The following is a 19,721-nucleotide window of genomic DNA, read 5'->3' on the forward strand; positions in this document are numbered from 1 at the left end:
TCTCACACACACACACACACACACACACACACATTTGCGTTGCTCTGGTCAACACAGCCAACTTTGTGTCGTATCGATTATCCCGCTAATGGTGCAGGCAAGGCCTTTTCAACTTAAGCGATGCTGTGCTTTTCTGTGCTTTGCTCTGGAGGCTCCGCACTCATAGTCAATAAGAAATTCTGTAGAGATACATCTTGTGAGCAGAATTTTAACTGAAATTCTCCTGGCTGAACTGACAAGGAGCCTGGAGCGTCTCCATTCAAGACAGACCCCATAATTACGCATCCTGAGTGATGTGGGTACCATTTTCTGTGGGAGGAAAACTCCATGCGCTGCTAATATTTATATATATCACTGTGCAGGGAAATGTTGCTCCTACCTCAAAGGTGTATCAGGACTCATTCACATATTTATAATTGATTGATTTATCCAAAGCCATTAATATCCCACTCTTCAGTCAGAAAGGCTCCCAGAGCAGCTTACATGTCAAGAAAAGCAACACAATCAGGCTTACAATCTAAAATGGCATGGCATAAAAGGAAAAAGGGATGGGGAGGAAAAAGGAAAACCAGCAAGCTCAAGCACCAATGAATTAATGCCTGGTAAAGACATTAAAATCAGCTAATGGAACCCGGTTAGTCTTGTAGCAGGCCTTTTTGTTGGTGACACTAGTGTTACGGAATGCACTCCCTGTCGAAAGGCAAGATCCTGCCACCATATGAAGAAGCACCGGTTTGCACAGGCAATTCCTCAATCTCTAAACTTAGGTCTCCTGTTTTTAATTGCTGTGTTGTTTTAATGAAGTTGCCTTATTGTGTATTCCATTTATGGATGTTTATATATATGAAATGGAAATGGACTGCCTTCAAGTCGATCCCAATTTATGCAGACCCTATGAAGAGGGTTTTCATGGTTAGCGGTATTCATAAGGGGTTGACCATTGCCTTCCTCTGAGGCTGAGAGAGGCAGTGACTGGCCTAAGATCACTCAGTGAATTTCATGGCTGTGTGGGGATTCGAACCCTGGTCTCCCAGGTCATAGTCCAACACCTTAAGCAGTGTACATAAAAACAAAATAAATGTAATGATTGTGTAAACTGCTTAGAAGCCCATTTTGGCATTGTGGAATAATAATAACAACAACAACAACAATAACAACAACAACAACAACAATAATAATAAAAACTGGGATGAAAACAGGCTTCTCGCAGTTCAAAACACAGGCTTTGTTGGTTCTCTGTAAAATAACCTGGTGACCCCGCCTTCCTGGAAGCGGCTGCCACACAGCCTGACATTGTTGACCTTGCAGGGGTGGTGCTTCTGGGGGCTAGTTGGGATCTGCCAACTTGTTCTCACTTCAGCCGCAAGAGGTAGGCTGGCGGGGGTGGGGGGTGCAGAGCAGGTGGCTCGGTGGCTCTCCCTGAGGGAGCAGTTTGGTCTAAAGGGAGGGGGGTCCCTCCCGACCCAGCTGGTGGGAGCAGCGGTGAATAGAGGCGGCAGCTCCTTATGGTGAGCTTTGATGGGGGAACATGAACTTGCATTATTCGGCCACGCACACACACATGCACCCCTTGCTTCAGATTGTCTTGAAAATGAGCGGAGGTATTTCCCCCAAAATTGGATAATACTATGACTCATTGCTAAGGCACTCTGACTTTGACCTTCCCTTTAAAAAGAAACTCTCACCCGCTGAAATCCAGCCCCAGAGCTCTTCCCTCCAACCCCCCCAATCTCCAAATCTCTCCCACCTCCCCTTTAAATCCAACAGCCTGCCAAGCAGATGCCATCAGTCAGCCACTCTGAGAGGGAAGGGAAGGAAGGAAGGAGAGGGTGCACCCCTGGAAACCCCTGGAAGAGGGACCTCCCTGCAGCTTCTGGGCATGTCCTCTAAGCACAATGCCATCTCCTCGTTATAGTTGCTTAGAGGAAACCGCCCCTCCCCAAAGCCTCCTTCAGGGCGGCCTGGGCATCATCGTGCCAGTTTGTTCTAGACATCTTCTGGGGGAGGGGTGCGGCATCCACAAGCCAGTGGCAACCAGGAGGACCATCGATGATGCCACTGAGTTCCCACTGCCCCTCCCCCAATTCCCTAACCTTGAAAATGGGCAGAGGATTCAGTGCCACTTTCATCGTCCTTCCCCAGCCATTTGAGAAAAAACCCTCAATTACACATCCGTACCTGGGCTTCTTTGCATCTCTGTTGGTATCATTGGTCGCTCAAAGAGCCTCCAAGGCTCCCAGACGGCTGCCTGACAACCTCCCTGGCACATCTTGGCTGTCCCTGCCACCTTCCCTCCTTTGTGCCACTTACTGGCCAGGGGTGGGGGACAGAAATTGTTCAGTTCACATCTGGAAGGGTTCGGGTGCCAGGCAGCCTTGAATGTTTCTGTGCATGGTTGGTACATCCGTCATGCCAGGCCCTGGAATGGAGAGTACGTTTCATTTTGTACGTCGCCCAGAGTGGCTGGACAACCAGCCAGATGGGTGGCTAATAAATTTAATAATAATAATAATAATAATAATAATAATAATAATAATAATAATAATACAGCTGACACAGAAGCACATTATGACTGTCTGTGACTGTTATCTGAGGGTTACCTGCCATTCAAACTGCTGCTGCTGAGCCCTGGCGAACTCCTCTGCTGATGAGTGCAGTGGAACCTGCAAGCTTGCATATAATTCTGCTTGGGGAATTATGCTCATCGAAAGGTATCACCAGTCTGCTTCTGTAATGTTTATTGTCCTGGAATCATGTGCATCATCTGTACTGAAATTGAGGTCTGTGAGTGTGTGCTGTCAGTTTTAGCGACTGGATTCAGGAATGCAGAGTCAGACTTTTAATATATTGCTTGTTTTATTTTTTGCATTTATATCTCACCTTCTCTTCAAGGAGCTCAAGATGGCGTGCATGGTTCTGCCTTTTTGGCTGAGAGGTCATGCAGTGAGCATCATGGCTGCTGGAGGATTTGAAGCCTGGTCTCCAACACTCTGACCACTAAGACAAGCAGGCTCAGTTAATCCTTTTGAAAACATGCCATTGGGATATTTTCTAGGGCAGAGCAGGAGATAATGAAAAGAAACAAATCTGCATGGGTTGGAAACATGATGTGCACAATTTGTGGGTCGTTTCCCCCTCCCCTTGTTTCTTTTTAATCTCCTCTTGGCTCACATTCGTGCATCCAATTTATTTCCCTGCAGGCAAAGCGTATGCCCCAGAATTCTACTACGACACCTACAATCCTCTGTGGCAGAACAGAGCCCGTGTCTATGCCTACAGCCTTGAATGGACCCAGATGAACCCCGATGCTGTGGACCGCATCCTCACCTACCACCTGGGGATCCGGCAGGTGAGATGGCCAGGTGCTTTTTTTGGAGGAGGGCTTCCCTCCCCATCTAATCTAGTCTCCTGTTTTCACGAACTTTTCATTTCAAAATGTTAGGGTTTTTTTCTGTGCCATAGAAAAGATGGTTTCCAACCGCATACACATTTACAAAAATACATAGAAGAGGGAGATGGGAGACACGCTCCATGTTCAGGCCGCAGTACCACAGGGATCTTGGCAAAATAGAGGCTCAGCAGTCCAGGTGTCGGTGGGATCTGCCCTGTGAGCTTCTTGGTTTTATGGATGTTGAGAGTGTCAAGGGTAAGGAGAGAAGCCTCCAGGGACACAGAACGATGTTCATTGAGCCCAGCATCTTTTTGCAGATTTTGCAGAAATCTTTTTGCAATGGAATCTGCAGTTGGTTGGGCCTGAGAGTGCCCCTGAAGAAAGATTTATGTTGGAAATATGTTGGGCTCCTTCAACAGAGGGCGCTGGTTTATACCAAGTCAGGCCACGTAGCTCAACTTTGTCTACACTGACTGTCCAGGGTTTCAGGCAGGGACTCTCCCAGTCCTATCTGGAGATACCAAGGACTGAACCTGGGACCTCATACAGTAGGGCCCCACTCATACAGTGGGTTACGTTCCAGACCCCTAACTAAAAGCGAAACCCCCCCAAAAGCAGAAATCCTTCAATAAAATGGTGCCCAACGCCCGAAAAACGTTGTAAAAGCGGAACAAGCACCGTATGAGTGGGCCCTTACTCTAAGTTTTGCTGCCGTATTAGTGGAACGCCCAAAAGCGGGCCGCCGAAAAGCAGGCCCTACTGTATATGCAAAGCAGGCACTCTGCACTGAGCTACAGCTATGCAAGCCCTTAAATGTTGAGTTCTTAAAAAACATGATTTGCCAGCATGGGGCTCACATCTGGGTTGGAACCCTAGCATTGGGGGTAGAGAAGCTTTAACCACACACACACACTTTGGTTCCAACTCTGTTCTCTCCCTCGCCTCCAGAACCAGCATTTTGCATAGTGAAAAAAACTCCTCTTGAAGAACATTGGAGATTGTTTTTCCCTATGCAAATTGTTGATGTCAGAGAAATTGAGACCATAGCAAGGGCAAGGGGTTAAAGCCCCCTACCGCCAATTAGCAATGGGAAAGAAATTCAGCTTGCTTTTCAGTTTAATGCAAACCTACCTAATTTGTTCTTCTTGAAACATTATTCAACCTGGAACACAGCTGCCCCTTGAAATTTCTTCTGTGAATTTTGCTATGCAATTCTCCAACCAAATAAGTACACATACATTACGGGAATGTGCATAAGAATGAGTATATTAGTGAAAATTGCTCTCAAAAAAATATGTGTATTAGCGAAAGCTACATGTAGAAACTCACACTACAATGATGATGAATTTTCCTGAGGACTTAAAAAAAATCAAACAGATGCAGAAATGTGGAGAATGTGAATTTAAAATGGAAAGAATTACAAACTGAGTGTTGTTATGTGCCTCCAAGTCGACTACGACTTACGGCGACCCATCAGCATCTCTGTTGCATTTTGGATACTCTGTTCATAGGGTTTTCATGGTGAGAGGTATCCAGAGGTGGATGACCATTGCCTTCCTCTGAGTCTGGATGCATCTTAGTCTGGTGTCTCAGCTTTGACCATTCCGCCTTGGGTGCCCCTGCTAGGATTCTAGCCTCTTGTTCTAGACTCCTGATGGCATTGCTCTCAGCTTCTTCAACACTCTCAAACCCCCTCACCACGTTAAGGTCTGCATCCGAAGAGAAAACAAACAGAAACTGATAGATTTTAGCATCTCTGAACCCAAATGCTAGGGACCAAAACCAAATTCCCTACCCTATGCTGGCTAAAAAAATAACTACAAGGCACTAAAAGACACAGATGGGAGCAAACGCATTGTCTAGTTTGCCATAGCAACATCCTGGTTCAGCAAGAGTCCACATTAGCCTAGATTAGAATGAATCATGGAATGCCATTCCAGCTTTTACCATCCACTCCAGAGTTCAGGCAGAGAGGAATTAAATCATCCCATTTTCTGCCAAAAGTTGCCATCCTGGGGTTCTAGTGGATAGCTCAATGACGATGTTGACGCAGCTGTGTAAAAGGCAAATTCCATGCTAGGGATCATTAGGAAAGGTATTCAAAATAAAACTGCTGACATCATAATGCTGTTAAACAAATCTGTGGTACGACTGCATTTGGAATCCTGTGTGTAGTTCTGGTCGCCTCACTTCAAAAAGGATACTGTAGAACTGGAAAAGGTTCACAAAAGGGCAATTTTGGCACAGAAACAGCCTTAGTCGCCCTGTATGATGACCTCTGTCGGGAGAGAGACAGGGGGAGTGTGACTCTGTTGATTCTCCTTGATCTCTCAGTGGCTTTCGATACCATCAACCATGGTATCCTTCTGGGGAGACTGGCTGAGTTGGGAGTGGGAGGGACTGCATGGCGGTGGTTCCGCTCCTACTTGGCGGGTCAGCTCCAGAAGGTGGTGCTTGGGGAACATTGCTGGGCACCCTGGATTCTCCAGTATGGGGTTCCGCAGGGGTCAGTTCCGTCCCCCATGCTGTTCAACATCTACATGAAACCATTGGGTGCCGTCATCCGGAGTTTTGGAGTGCGTTGCCATCAGTACGCTGATGACACGCAGCTCTATTTCTCCTTTTCATCTTCTTCAGGTGAGGCTGTCAGTGTGCTGAACTGCTGCCTGGCTGCGACAATCGACTGGATGAGGGCTAATAAACTGAGGCTCAATCCAGACAAGACTGAGATGCTGTTTGTGGGTGGTTCTTCTGACCAGATGGTGGATGTCCAATCTGTCCTGGATGGGGTTGCACTCCCCCTGAAGGAGCAGGTTTGTAGCTTGGGGGTTCTCCTAGAACAGCCTTTCCCAACTAGTGGGCCACCAGGTGTTGTTGGACCACAACTCCCATCAGCCTCAACCAGCATTGCCAATGGTCAGGAAAGATGGGAATTGTGGTCCAACAACATCTGGTGGCCCACTAGTTGGGAAACGCTGTCCTAGAACCATCTCTGTCACTTGAGGCTCAGGTAGCCTCGGTGGCACGGAGTGCCTTCCACCAAATTTGGTTGGTGGCCCAGCTACGCCCCTATCTGGACAGGGATAACTGGGCTTCAGCTGTCCATGCTGTGGTAACCTCCAAGTTAGATTACTGCAATGCGCTCTATGTGGTGCTGCCTTTGAAGACGGTTCGGAAAGTGTAGCTTGTGCAAAATGCAGCAGCCAGATTGGTAACAGGGACCAGACGGTTCGAACATATGAAACCTATTCTGGCCCACTTGCATTGGCTGCCTGTATGTTTCTGAGCTCGATTCAAGGTGCTGGTTTTGACCTATAAAGCCTTACATGGCTTGGGACCACAATACCTGATGAAACGCCTCTCCTGATACGAACCCACCCATACACTACGTTCAAGATCAAAGGCCCTCCTCCGGGTGCCTACTCCAAGGGAAGCTCGGAGGCTGGCAACAAGGGAGAGGGCCTTCTCAGTGGTGGCCCCCAAACTATGGAATGATTTGTTTGATGAGGCGTGCCTGGCGCCAACACTGTTATCTTTTCGGTGCCAGGTGAAAACTTTCCTCTTCCCGCAGCATGTGTTTTAATTGGTTTTTAAATATGTGTTTTTAAATTTGTATATTTGTTTTAATGTTTTAATTGTTGTAAACCACCCAGAGAGCTTCGGCTATGGGGTGGTATACAAATGTAATAAATAAATAAATCAGAATGATAAAGGGGACGGAACGACTCCCCTGTGAGGAAAGGTTGCAGCATTTGCGGCTTTTTCGTTTAGAGAAAAGGCGAGTCAGAGGCGACATGATAGCAGGGTAGAGAAGTATGCATGGCATTTCTCCCTCTCACATAACTCTAGAACTCGTGGACATCCAATGAAGCTGAATGTTGTAAGATTCAGGACACACAAAAGAAAGGACTTCTTCAAACATAGTTAAAACTATGGGATTTGCTCCCCTAAGAGACAGTAATGGCCACCAACTTGGATGGATTTGAAAAAGGATTAGATAAATTTATGGAGGAGGATCAGGCTATCGATGGCCACTAGCCATGAAGGCTATGCTCTGCCTTCACTGTTGGAGTCAGGATGCTTCCAAATAACAGTTGCTGGAAACCACAGGAGGGGAGAGTGCTCTTGCACTCAGGTCCTACTTGTGGACTTCCCATTGGGGAATCTAGCTGGGCACTATGTGAACAGGATGCTAGACTAGATGGACCATTGGCCTGATCCAGCAGGCTCTTCTTTTGCACTTTTCTAGGTTGACCTACCAGGTCATTGCTTGGTCACTGGTATAAGAGACTCCTGGGACATCTTGCTGTACTTGGGTGAATTCAGACCCACCTTTGCCATCCTGGTGACCCTTCCAGGTGTTTTGGTATACATTTCAAATCAGGCATGGCACTGATAGGAGCTGTAGTCCAAACCATCTGGAGGGCTCTGGGTTGGCAAAGGCTGATCTGCAGTTTTCAGGATAAACCAGTGGTGGAGTGGGAAAATTATGGGCAGTCTTGCTATCAGCAGATGAAAATGTCTTGACGAGCAGAAAATCAAGCAGTTATTTGGACATTGTTAACTGGTTCTTTTTTTTTGCCCCTGCTAATGAGGTGAGGCAAAAACAAGGCCTTTGAATCTGCCTGCCAGAGTTGCTCTGGGATGGTAAATGCATCATTCTACGTCTAAGGAATTACATTAGTGTTTTGATATTCCTCTCTTTCTCTCTTTCTCTCTCTTTTAATCATGAAGACGTCACCAGTGACACCTGTAAATTGAGTTTTCTTCAGAAAGGCAAGATGGTAGGCTGTGCTGAATGTTCACCGGAGCTCCGACTTGAGAAGTAGAGCCCCTGGGCAAAGCTTACAAGGCATTATCAAAGCACACTCCTAGAGATAAGCAGCTTTTGAAAGGGGCTGCAGTATTTGTGATCAGGAGTTCGCTTACCTTGCCTCCTGCACAGCAAGTGCATGTTTCAGGGAGAGCAACAGGATTTGTGTTCCTTGCCGTTTGGTGTGGAAACACAAAGCATTGTGGAACATCTCAGTGTGTCTCTCGTGGTCTTTGTTTTCCTGCTAAATGAGGGGAGGGGGAGCTGCCCCAAGAAGTGTGCCAGCTCACATTTCAGAAATAGTCCTCATCTTTTCCCAGCCTTTGGGTCCCCAGATGTTGCTGGACTACAGTTCCCATAATTCCTGACCATTGGCCATGCTGGCTGGGGCTGATGGGAGTTGTAGTCCAGCAACATCTGGGGACCCAAAGGTTGGGAAAGCTGGGTCTTTCTTGTCACAAATGGCACCTTCCAGAAGAGGCACAAACCAGTTCATCTGAGGATCCAAATATACGTTAACTGGTGCAGTTGACATCAAATCGCATTGATTTGTTCATGTATTAACAAATTAATTGCCTTTCTGTAAAAAAAAAAAACAACCCTCAACACCGTAATAATTAGGAGTATAAACTGATGAAGGCTTTTGAATTAGCCGCCTCATGTTCAGTTGGTTAATTAATTAATTAATTATTTAATTAAATGTAAATTAAAAAATGTACATGTTACAAACCACAGGAACAGGAGTTTCCTAAAGGAGCAGAAATGTTTAGTTAACCGTACAAAGCGGCTGCTCGTGGTCATAAAAGTCCAGCATTAAGATTTTTTTTAAAAGTCAAATTTGGGAATTCAGAATCTCCTCTTCCAATATGGTACAGGAGAGCTGGTGAAGGGATAGGTGGAAAAGTCATCCCCATCAAGAGATCTTACATTTGCCTGTAGTCACTCCTCTCATTTACAATCTGCAATTAAAGTTTCAGTTGATTAATCTATTCAAACATGCAGCCTTCGTTTTCATGAACGAGGTGTGTCACCAACTCACAGGGGCCAGGGTCAATCAGCAGCTGGCTGCATTCTCTGATCATGACTCAACATCTGTTGAAAAGAGACCATATGTGAGAGCTTCCACCCTCCCACTGTGGATCCCATGGGTCTTCAGGACCCCAGGGCTTTCCTTGCCTCCAGAAAAGCCCTGATGAGCTCTTCACTCAGATGGGTTTAAAGTCTTCCTCATGCTCAAAGCCCTTCTGAGAGATGGATGGATGGATGGATGGATAAAAAACATACATACATACAGATCTCAGAAGGGCTCTGTGCTTGAGAAGGACTTTAAACTAATCTGAAGGAACCCAGGGTGGCAATCATATCAACAAAAGCAGTCAACAATAAGAAAAAGGCATTCTTTTTAAGCCTTCTTACTTCCCCATTTATTTTCAGGTGTGTAAATAATGGCCTTTCCCTTCCTTCAGCTAACCCTTTCCCTTCCTTGGCTCGCCATTGGGGAGGCCAGCCCCAGAACTGCTGCTTTATCTTTCCTGCCATGCTGTGCCCTTAGTCTCTCTGGCAAGGCTTGCCCATAGCCACAGCTCTTTCCTCTTCCTGTTACTCCTCCTCCGTCCTTGCTCCTTCCCTCCTTGGAGCCCTCTCTCGGTGTGCTGCCTGCCATGCCTTTATCCTCCAGCTGGTTGAGCGTCTTTCCTTCCCCAGCAGGCCACCCTGCCCAGCCTCTTCTGCTCTGCGTGGCTCACTTCCACAGCTGACTTTTGGGCTGACAGCATGAGTCTGCAGCTGCGGCACCAGCCACTCTGGGCACCATAATTTAGCAGAGCAGCACCTGCCTTGCTGGCAGGAAGGTCCAGGTTCATTACTTGACATCACCAGGTGTACAGGGGGTCTCGGGTACCAGGTGATGGAAAAGGTCTCAGAGAGTCTCCCTGCCAGTCAGGACAGAGAATTACTGCACCAGATAGACTAACAGGCTGATAAGGCAGCTTCTTATGTTCCTGACATCTTCTTGTCCTATTTATTTATTATTATGTGATTTATCGCCCACCCTTCCTCCCAGTAGGAGCCCACGGCGGCAAACAAAAGCACCAAAAACACTTTAAAACATGATAAAAACAGACTTTAAAATACATTAAAACAAGACACCTTTAAAAACATTTTTTTAAAAAACGCTTTCAAGACATCTTTAAAAAAAAAGGTTAAAAAAACTAGAATCTTGAACTTGGCCCGGTAGCAAATGGGCAGCCAGTGCAAATCTTTCAGCAGCAGGGTGACATGTTGGTGATACCCTGCCCCAGTGAGCAGTCTCGCCACCGCATTTTGCACCAGCTGCAACTTCCTGACCAATCTCAAGGGCAGCCCCACATAGAGTGCATTACAGTGATCCAGCCTGGAGGTTACCAGTGCGTGGACAACAGTGATCAGGCTATCCCAGTCCAGAAATGGCCGCAGCTGTCTTATCAGCCGAAGCTGGTAAAAGGTACTCCTAGCCACGGAGGTCACCTGGGCCTCTAGCGACAAAGATGGATCCAGGAGCACCCCCAGGCTACGGATCTGCTCTTTCAGAAGGAGTATGACCCGATCCAAACCAGACAACTGACCAATTATCTGAACTCAGGAACCACCGACCCACAGCGCCTCCGTCTTGCTAGGATTCAGACTCAGTTTATTGGCCCTCATCCAGCCCACCACTGAGTCCAGGCAGTGGTCCAGGGCTTGCACAGCCTCTCCCGACTCAGATGTTACCAAGAAATAAAGCTGGTTATCATCCAGCATCCTGCTGACAGCTCACCCCAGATCTCCTGATGACCAAGGGCTTCATAGATGTTAAACAGCATGGGGGACAAGATGGTACCCTGCGGCACCCCACAGCACAACTGCCAGGGGACAAAAAGATAATCATTCAATGCTATTCTCTGAAAATGACCTTGGAGATAGAATTGGAACTACTGTAAAACAGTGCCTCCCGTACCCATCTCCCCAAGTCGGCCCAGAAGGATACCATGATCAATAGTATCAAAAGCCACAGAGAGATCAAGTAAGAATAACAGGGTCGCTCTCCCCCTGTCCTCCTGATTAAAGGTCATCCATCAGGGTGAACAAGGCCGTTTCAGTCCCATAACCAGACCTGAACCCAGACTGGGATGGGTCAAGATAATCTGTTTCATCCAAGCGTACTTGCAATTGCTGCACCACAGCCTTCTCAATCACCTTCCTTAAAAGGGGGTATTGGCAACCGGTTGGTAATTGTCGCAGACCAATGGGTCCAGGGTGGGCTTTTTCAGGAGCGGTTGGATCACCACCTCTTTCATGGCAGATGGAACCACTCCCTCCTGCAATGATGCATTGATTACACCCTGGATCCACTCGGTCAACCCCCCTCGGCAAGCTTTAATAAGACAAGAAGGGCAAGGGTCGAGAGGACACGTTGCTGTTGTCACTACTGGACCCAGAGACAAGAAAGCATAGTCTTGGCTAGCAACTACTTAATTTATTATTTATTTTATTTATTTATTAAATTTATATACTGCCCGACTAGCAATAGCTCTCTGGGCGGTGAACATAAAATAGCATAAAAATACAATGAATAACAAAATAATACTAAAATACAATCATCAATCCAACACAATAAACATTTTTAAAAGTAAATCAGTGTAACTTAAAATGCTTCAGAGAATAGGAAGGTTTTGACCTGGCGCCGGAAGGAGAGCAGAGTCGGCGCCAGGCGTACTTCCTCGGGGAGACTGTTCCATAGTTCGGGGGCCACCACTGAGAAGGCCCTAGATCTTGTCATCACCCTCCGGGCCTCCCTGTGAGTTGGAACCCGGAGGAGGGCCTTCGTAGCAGAACGTAGTGCACGGGCCGGCTCATATCGGAAGAGGCGTTCCGCAAGGTATCGTGGTCCCGCACCGTATAAGGCTTTATAGGTTAATACCAACACTTTGAATCTAGCCCGGAAACATATTGGCAACCAGTGCAAGCTGGCCAGAACAGGTGTTATATGCTCGGACCGCTTGGTCCTTGTCAGCAATCTGGCCGCCGCATTTTGCACTAGTTGTAGCTTCCGAACTGTCTTCAAAGGTAGCCCTACGTAAAGCGCATTACAGTAATCCAAACGTGAGGTTACCAGAGCATGTACCACTGATGTAAGGTCCTCTTTACTCAAATAGGGACGTAGCTGGGCTACCAACCGAAGTTGGTAAAACGCATTCCTAACCACCGAGGCTACTTGAGCCTCAAGTGAGAGGGAAGAGTCTAAAAAGACTCCCAGACTACGAACCCGGTCCTTTAGGGGGAGTGTAACCCCGTCCAGGACAGGGTATATATCCACCATCTGATCAGAGAACCCGTCCACCAACAGCATCTCAGTCTTGTCTGGATTGAGCTTCAGTTTGTTAACTCTCATCCAGTCCATTGTCGAGGCCAGGCAACGGTTCAGCAAATCGACAGCCTCACCTGAAGAAGATGAAAAGGAGAAGTAGAGCTGCGTGTCATCAGCATACTGATGACAACGCACTCCAAAACTCCTGATGACCTCTCCCAACGGCTTCATGTAGATATTAAAAAGCAGGGGGGACAAAACTGACCCCTGCGGGACCCCATATTGGAGAGCTCGCGGTGTCGAGCAATGTTCCCCAAGCACTACCTTCTGGAGACGACCCGCCAAGTAGGAGCGGAACCACTGCCAAGCAGTACCTCCAACTCCCAACTCCGCGAGCCTCTCCAGAAGGATACCATGGTCGATGGTATCAAAAGCTGCTGGGAGATCAAGGAGAATCAACAGAGTTACACTCCCTCTGTCTCTTTCCCGACATAGGTCATCGTACAGGGCGACCAAGGCTGTCTCAGTGCCAAAACCGGGCCTAAAACCCGATTGAAATGGATCTAGATAATCGGTTTCATCCAATAGCGCCTGGAGCTGGCCAGCAACCACCCGTTCCAAGACCTTGCCCAGGAATGGAACATTCGCCACTGGCCTGTAGCTGTTAAAATTGTCTGAGTCCAAGGAAGGCTTTTTCAGGAGTGGTCTCACCACTGCCTCTTTCAGACAGCCCGGGACCACTCCCTCTCGTAAAGAGGCATTTATCACTTCCTTGGCCCAGCTACCTGTTCCATTCCTACTAGTTTTTATCAGCCAGGAGGGGCAAGGATCCAGTACCGAAGTGGTTGCACGTACCTGTCCAAGCACCTTGTCCACGTCCTCGAGTTAAACCAACTGAAGCTCATCCAACAAAACAGGAAAAGACTGTGCTCCGGACATCTCACTAGGATCTACTGCTATAACTTAAGAATCTAGGTCCCGGCGGATACATGAGATCTTATTCTGGAAGTGATCGGCAAACTGATTACAGCGGGCCTCCGATGATTCCACTGTGTCCGGAGGGTTTGAATGGAGAAGCCCCCGGACAACTCGAAAGAGCTCCGCTGGGCGGCAAAGAGATGATTTAATAGTGGCAGCAAAATGATGTTTTTTAGCTGCCTTCACTGCTCCTACATAGAGCTTAGTCGAAGCACTAACCAGCGCATAATTGTATCTGTCGGGAGTTCGTCTCCATTTCCGCTCAAGCCTCCTCCTATCTTGCTTCATCGCTCTCAGCTCCGGAGTATACCATGGAGCTGTATGAGCTCTACACAGGAGAGGGCGTGCAGGAGCGATTGTGTTTACAGCCCGGGTCATCTCCGTATTCCACAGAGCGACCAGGGCTTCAGCAGGAGCGCCAGTCCTATCAGCCGGAAAATCCCCCAGAGCCCTTTGAAAACCTTCAGGATCCATTAGTCTCCGGGGGCGGACCATTTTAATAAGTCCCCCACCCTTGCAGAGGGAAGAGGTTACTGAAAGTCTAAACTTCAGCAAGCAGTGGTCTGTCCATGACAAAGGGAGTGTTGTAAAACTCCCCACACTTGGTAGTGCAATCCATGTGGTTCCCCTTCAGAAAATAGGTCAACCTCCCATTGCTTTTCAGACCCAGGCACAGTTAAATGTTCCCTGTTCAACCCATGTTCAGAAGATAGCCTGATCTTTGTATTGTTTTTAAACCTTTTTTTGTTTTTTTAATTGTATGATGTAAATCACATTGAAATTTATATGAAAGCTGATTCATAAATTAAATCATCATCATCATCCTATTGCAACTAGCATCTTCATTGTTAAGTTTCCATTGTACGCTGAAGACATACCTCCTGACCCTGGCCTTTAACTGGTAAGATATTTTGTTTTGAGGGACACACCTTTTTCTGAATCCTATACTGCCCTGCTCTGCTTGGTATGGTTTCCTTTGTTTTTATAACTATAACGGTTTTGTCTGTTTTTTGCCATTGTGTGTTCTGTTGTTGTAACGTGCCTTGGGACCTTCTGCTGAAGGACAGATAAGGAATCTTATAAATAACCGTAATTTTTTAAAGCCCCAGATGTGGCCCATTAAGGAGCCCTCAGTTGGAACTGCTGTTTACTATGCTCATTATGTGACTCAGTTGTGTGTTTGAGCAAAAGGTACACACACACACACACACATATGGGCATCTTGTTCCTTCATTATTGCTGTGATATCTCCTGGAGCCAGAGTGATAATTAGACGCCTTTTCCCCTGTTAACACCCGCTGAGCATTTACTTAAGAGTTAGTTTGCCCTGTGATAACATTCAAGAAATCTTTCAATGCAAACACATTTGCAAAAGCAAATGTTCTTTTTCTCTCCCTGCGTGGAAGCCAGATAAGGAATAAGATGAGGGTTAAATAATACAGGTTGATCTTTATACAGCCTGATCTTCTTAGAGTAGCTTGAAGACTGATCAAATTCACACCAATAGTGTAAAAAAAACCCCATCAGCTTGAGGCACTTCCCTGGTTTGTAGCTCTAACACTTTAACCATCATTCATTCTGTACACAAACAGTATGAGTCTTGTATCCCCTCTTGCCCTGGGGAAAAGGGGCTAAGTGGGCCTGCGATCCTATACCCATTGATCTTGGAGGAAGCCCCACTGAATTCAAGTGGACTTAAATTCTGAATAGACATATTGGGATTGTGCTGTAGCGCTGCAATCCTATTCCCACTTATCCAGGAGTGAGCCTTGTTGAAATCTGTGGGACTTACTTATGAATAGGGATGGTTAGGATTGCGTTCTAGGGATTTTGACCGTGGATTTTGAGGGATTTGACCTTGGATTTTTCCCCATTGTTGGAAAGCAGAGCAGGGAACATCAGTTCATCATAAGAACATAAGAAAAGCTTGCTGGATCAGGCCCCAGGGGGCCCATCTAGTCCAGCATCTGGTTCTCACAGTAGCCAACTAGATGCCTCTTTTGGGAAGCCCACATGCAGAACCTGAACACAACAGCACTCTGCCTCTGTGCAGTTTCCATCAACTGGTACTTGGAAGCATGCTGCTTCTGACCATGGAGGAAAAGTATAGCCAGCATGGCTAGTAGCCACTACTGTCTTCCATGAATTTTTCTAATCCTCTTTTTAAAGCCATCCAAGTTGGTGACCAGCATTGCCTCCTGTGGAAGAGAATTCTGTAGTTTAACCACATGCTTGCATGTGTTGCTGTGTGTGTGTGCTAAATTTGTTTAAAGCAGCACCACAGCAGCAGAGAGTAACAGCGGATGTTGAAATGCGAGTGTGCCAGCGTGTCCGTGTGTTTACCCAAGAAAGCAGGCTTTTACCCTGCATCAGCATCACTGAGACTAGAGACTTAGTAAAATAAGAAAAGCTACTTTATTTATAGAAATGGATAGTAGATAGAAAGGCAAACCTAGTTCTAACTAACTAGCTAAGTTGGAGGCGCAACGCCCAGGCATGGTAGTTGACCTCATGGCTAGGAGAGAGCAGAGACAAAGGGTGTCTCCTCTCTCCCGGACAGTTGGAGAAGGAAGTGGAAAGGGCAGAAGGAGGAGGGGCAGGTAAGCTTCCCTAAAGACGTAACATTCTAGTACATGGGTTCTCAACAAGGGGGGAATTCCCCCCCAGGGGGGGATTTTAGGGTTCCAGGGGGGGAATTGGGACCACCATTCAGCAAAGTGTGATGTCCTGTAGATTATGTACAATCTGTAAAATTGTAGTTTGTTTTTAATTTAATCTGCGACATTCAATAAAGTTTATTGAATGTCACAGATTAAAATCGATTCTTGAACATGCAGCATTATTTTATTTGCAAAATTAAATTATTATTTAAAGACCAGAAAGTGCTCCAAGAAATTCTGTTGTAATATAAACTAAGAAATTTTTCTCTCACGAGAAACACCACCGTCACTCGCGAAACGTCAACACGCTATGAGAGACTATCTTGGGAAGGGGGGAATTGTATTCTGAACAATGGTGAAAGGGGGGAAGGGAGCAAAACAGGTTGAGAACCGCTGTTATTAGGCAGAAGGAAGTCAGTCAGAGCATCCCTTCTGGAGCACAAACAAAAGAACAGAACAAGAGTTGCTCTTACCCCACTTCCAACAGCAAGAAGAAGCACTTTCTTTTGTCTGTCCTGAATCTTCCAACATCCAGCTTCGTTGGATGTCCACGAGTTCTAGTGTTATGAGAGATGGAAAGAAAACATATTTCTGTTCACATTCTCCATGTCATGCATGATTATATACACTTATATTATGTTATCTCTTACTACCCTTTTCTCCAAACTAAAAAGGCCCAAACATTTCCTCATCTAGGAGTCGCTCCATCCCCTTGATCATTTTGGTTGTCCTTTTCTGAACCTTTCCACCTCTCCACCTCTACAGCATGTTTTCTCATGTGAAGTGAACAGAACGGGACACAGTATTCCAAATGTAGTTGTGCCATAGATTTGTAGAACAGAATTATGTTCAGTTTGGAGTGGTCCTTTTGGAGCTCTCCACAAACCCTTTTTCATTTTATCGACCCCGAGCAATTTGAAGCAATCCAATGAAGAGGGATTTAGCTCAATCTGTATTTCTATCTTTTGGAAAACTTTTCTACAGTGTCAAAAAGGTTCCCACTTTTTAGCAATGCCCTAGAATCATAGAATCATAGAATAGTAGAGTTGGAAGAGCCCTATAAGGCATCAAGTCCAACCCTCTGCTCAATCCCAGAATCCAAATCAAAGCATAGCCAACAGGTGTCTTTCCAGCTGCCTCTTGAAGGCCTCCAGTGTCGGAGAGCCCACCACCTCCCTAGGTCATTGGTTCCATTGTCGTATGGCTCTAATAGTTAGGACGTTTTTCCTGATGTTCAGTTGAAATCTGGCTTCCTGCAACTTGAGCCCATTATTCCGTGTCCTGCACTCTGGGACGATCGAGAAGAGATCCCAGCCCACCTCTCTGTGACAACCTTTCAAGTACTTGAAGAGTGCTATCATACCTCCCCTCAGTCTTCTCTCCTCCATGCTAAACATGCCCAGTTCTTTCAGTCTCTCTTCATAGGGCTTTGTTTCCAGTCCACTGAGCATCCTTGTTGCCCTCCTCTGAACCTCTTCCAGTTTGTCTGCATCCTTCTTGAAGTGCGGAGACCAGAACTGGATGCAGTACTTAAGATGAGGCCTAACCAGTGCTGAAGCTGGGGTGGGGAACCTCAGGCCCCGGGGGTCCATATATGGCCCTCCAGGCCTCTCTAACAGGCCCTTGGGACTCTTCCCAGACCACACCTCCTACTCTCCCTTCTTTGCACACTCCTGGGGTATTTTTCCCTGGGTGGAAAGTGCCCTTGCCCTCTGCTAAGTGCCCTTGTTCCCCTGGATGGAGGACAGAGAGGAGTGCCGGAGTGAGTGTAGAAACCAGCCTACCATATAAAGAGAAGATTTATTTGTTTGTTTGTTTACCAAATTTATATTCCTCCCTTCCTCCCAGCAGGGGCGCAGGGCAGCAAACGAAAACACTAAAACCACTAATAAAAACAGACTTTAAAATATATTAAAACAAAACAACTTTAAAATAAAAAAAGCTTTACAAACATCTTAAGAAGCAATTCCAGCACACACGCAGACTGGGATAAGGTTGCAACTTGAAAGGATTGTTGAAAGAGGAAGGTCTTCAGTAGGCTCCAAAAAGATAGCAGAGATGGCGCCTGTCTAATATTTAAGGGGAGGGAATTCAAAAGGGTAGGTGCTGCCACTCTAAAGATCCTTTTCCTATGTTGTGCAGAACGGACCTCCTGATAAGATGGTATCTGCAGGAGGCCCTCACCTGCAGAGCTCAGTGATCTGCTGGGTATATATGGGGGAAGACGGTCTTTCAGGTATCCTGGTCCCGAGCTGTATAGGGCTTTGTACACCAAAACCAGAATCTTGAACTTGGCCCAGTAGCAAATGGGCAGCCAGTACAATACTTTCAGCAGTGGGGTGACATGTTGGCGATACCCTGCTCCAGTGAGCAGTTGCACTGCCACATTTTGCACCAGCTGCAGCTTCTGGACCAACCTCAAGGGCAACCCCACATAGAGCGCGTTACAGTAATCCAGCCTGGAGTTTACCAGTGCATGGACAACAGTAGTCAGGCTATCCCAGTCCAGAAACGGCCACAGCTGCCTCACCAGCCAAAGCTGGTGAAAAGCATTCCTAGACACTGAGGTCACCTGGGCCTCTAGCAACAAAGATGGATCCAGAAGTACCCCCAGACTACGGACCTGCTCTTTCAGAGGGAGTACCACCCCATCCAAAGCAGGCAACTGACCAATTATCCGAACTCAGGAACCACCAATCCATAGTGCCTTCGTCTTGCTAGGATTCAGACTTAGTTTATTGGCCCTCATCCAGCCCACCACCGAGTCCAGGCAGCAGTCCAGGGCTTGCATGGCCTCTCCCGATTCAGATGTTACGTAGAAATAGAGCTGGGTGTCATCAGCATACTCCTGATGACCACTCCCAAGGGCTCCATCTAGATGTTAAACAGCATGGGGGATAAGATGGAACCCCGTGGAACCCCACAGCATGACTGCCAGGGGGCCGAAAGACAATCACCCAATGCTATTCTCTGAAAGGGATCCTGGAGATACTTACTTACTTACTTACTTACTTACTTACTTACTTACTTATATATCCCGCCCTTCCTCCCAGCAGGAGCCTAGGGAGGCAAACAAAAGCACTAAAAACACTTTAAAACATCATAAAAACAGATCTTAAAATACATTAAAACAAAACATCTTTAAAATCATTTTCTAAAAAACTTTAAAAATATATATTTTAAAAACAGTTTAAAAACACATTAAGAAGCAAAAAGATAGGATTGGAACCACTCGTAAAACAGTGCCTCCAATACCCATCTCACCAAGTCGGTCACCCATCTCACCAAGAGGTCTAGTAAGAGTAACAGGGTCGCATTCCCCCTGTCCTTCTCCCGATAAAGGTCATCCATCAGGGTGACCAAGGCTGATCCAGTCCCATAACCAGACATGAACCCAGATTAAAATGGGTCAAGATAATCTGTTTCATCCAAGAGTAATTGCAATTGCTGCACCACAACCCTCTCAACCCTAAGAAGAGGGTATTTGCAGCTGGGCGGTAATTGTCACAAACCAAGGGTCCAAGGTGGACTTTTTCAGGAACGGTCAGATCACCA

The 19,721-nt window shown here is 46.6% G+C and overlaps 1 protein-coding gene across 5 annotated transcripts in view; it reads left to right on the forward strand.

Annotated features, from left to right (window-relative positions):
* Window positions 1-19,721, forward strand: part of MDGA2 (MAM domain containing glycosylphosphatidylinositol anchor 2) — a 588,493-nt gene that overhangs the window by 479,532 nt on the left and 89,240 nt on the right. For all 5 annotated transcript variants that reach the window (XM_061612635.1, XM_061612637.1, XM_061612638.1 and 2 more), the window contains one exon: window positions 3,201-3,349. In XM_061612635.1, the coding sequence (XP_061468619.1) occupies window positions 3,201-3,349 (149 nt within the window). The remainder of the gene's footprint in view (window positions 1-3,200; window positions 3,350-19,721) is intronic.

This window comes from Rhineura floridana, chromosome 2, assembly GCF_030035675.1.
Source record: "Rhineura floridana isolate rRhiFlo1 chromosome 2, rRhiFlo1.hap2, whole genome shotgun sequence".
Taxonomy (NCBI): Eukaryota; Metazoa; Chordata; class Lepidosauria; order Squamata; family Rhineuridae; genus Rhineura; species Rhineura floridana.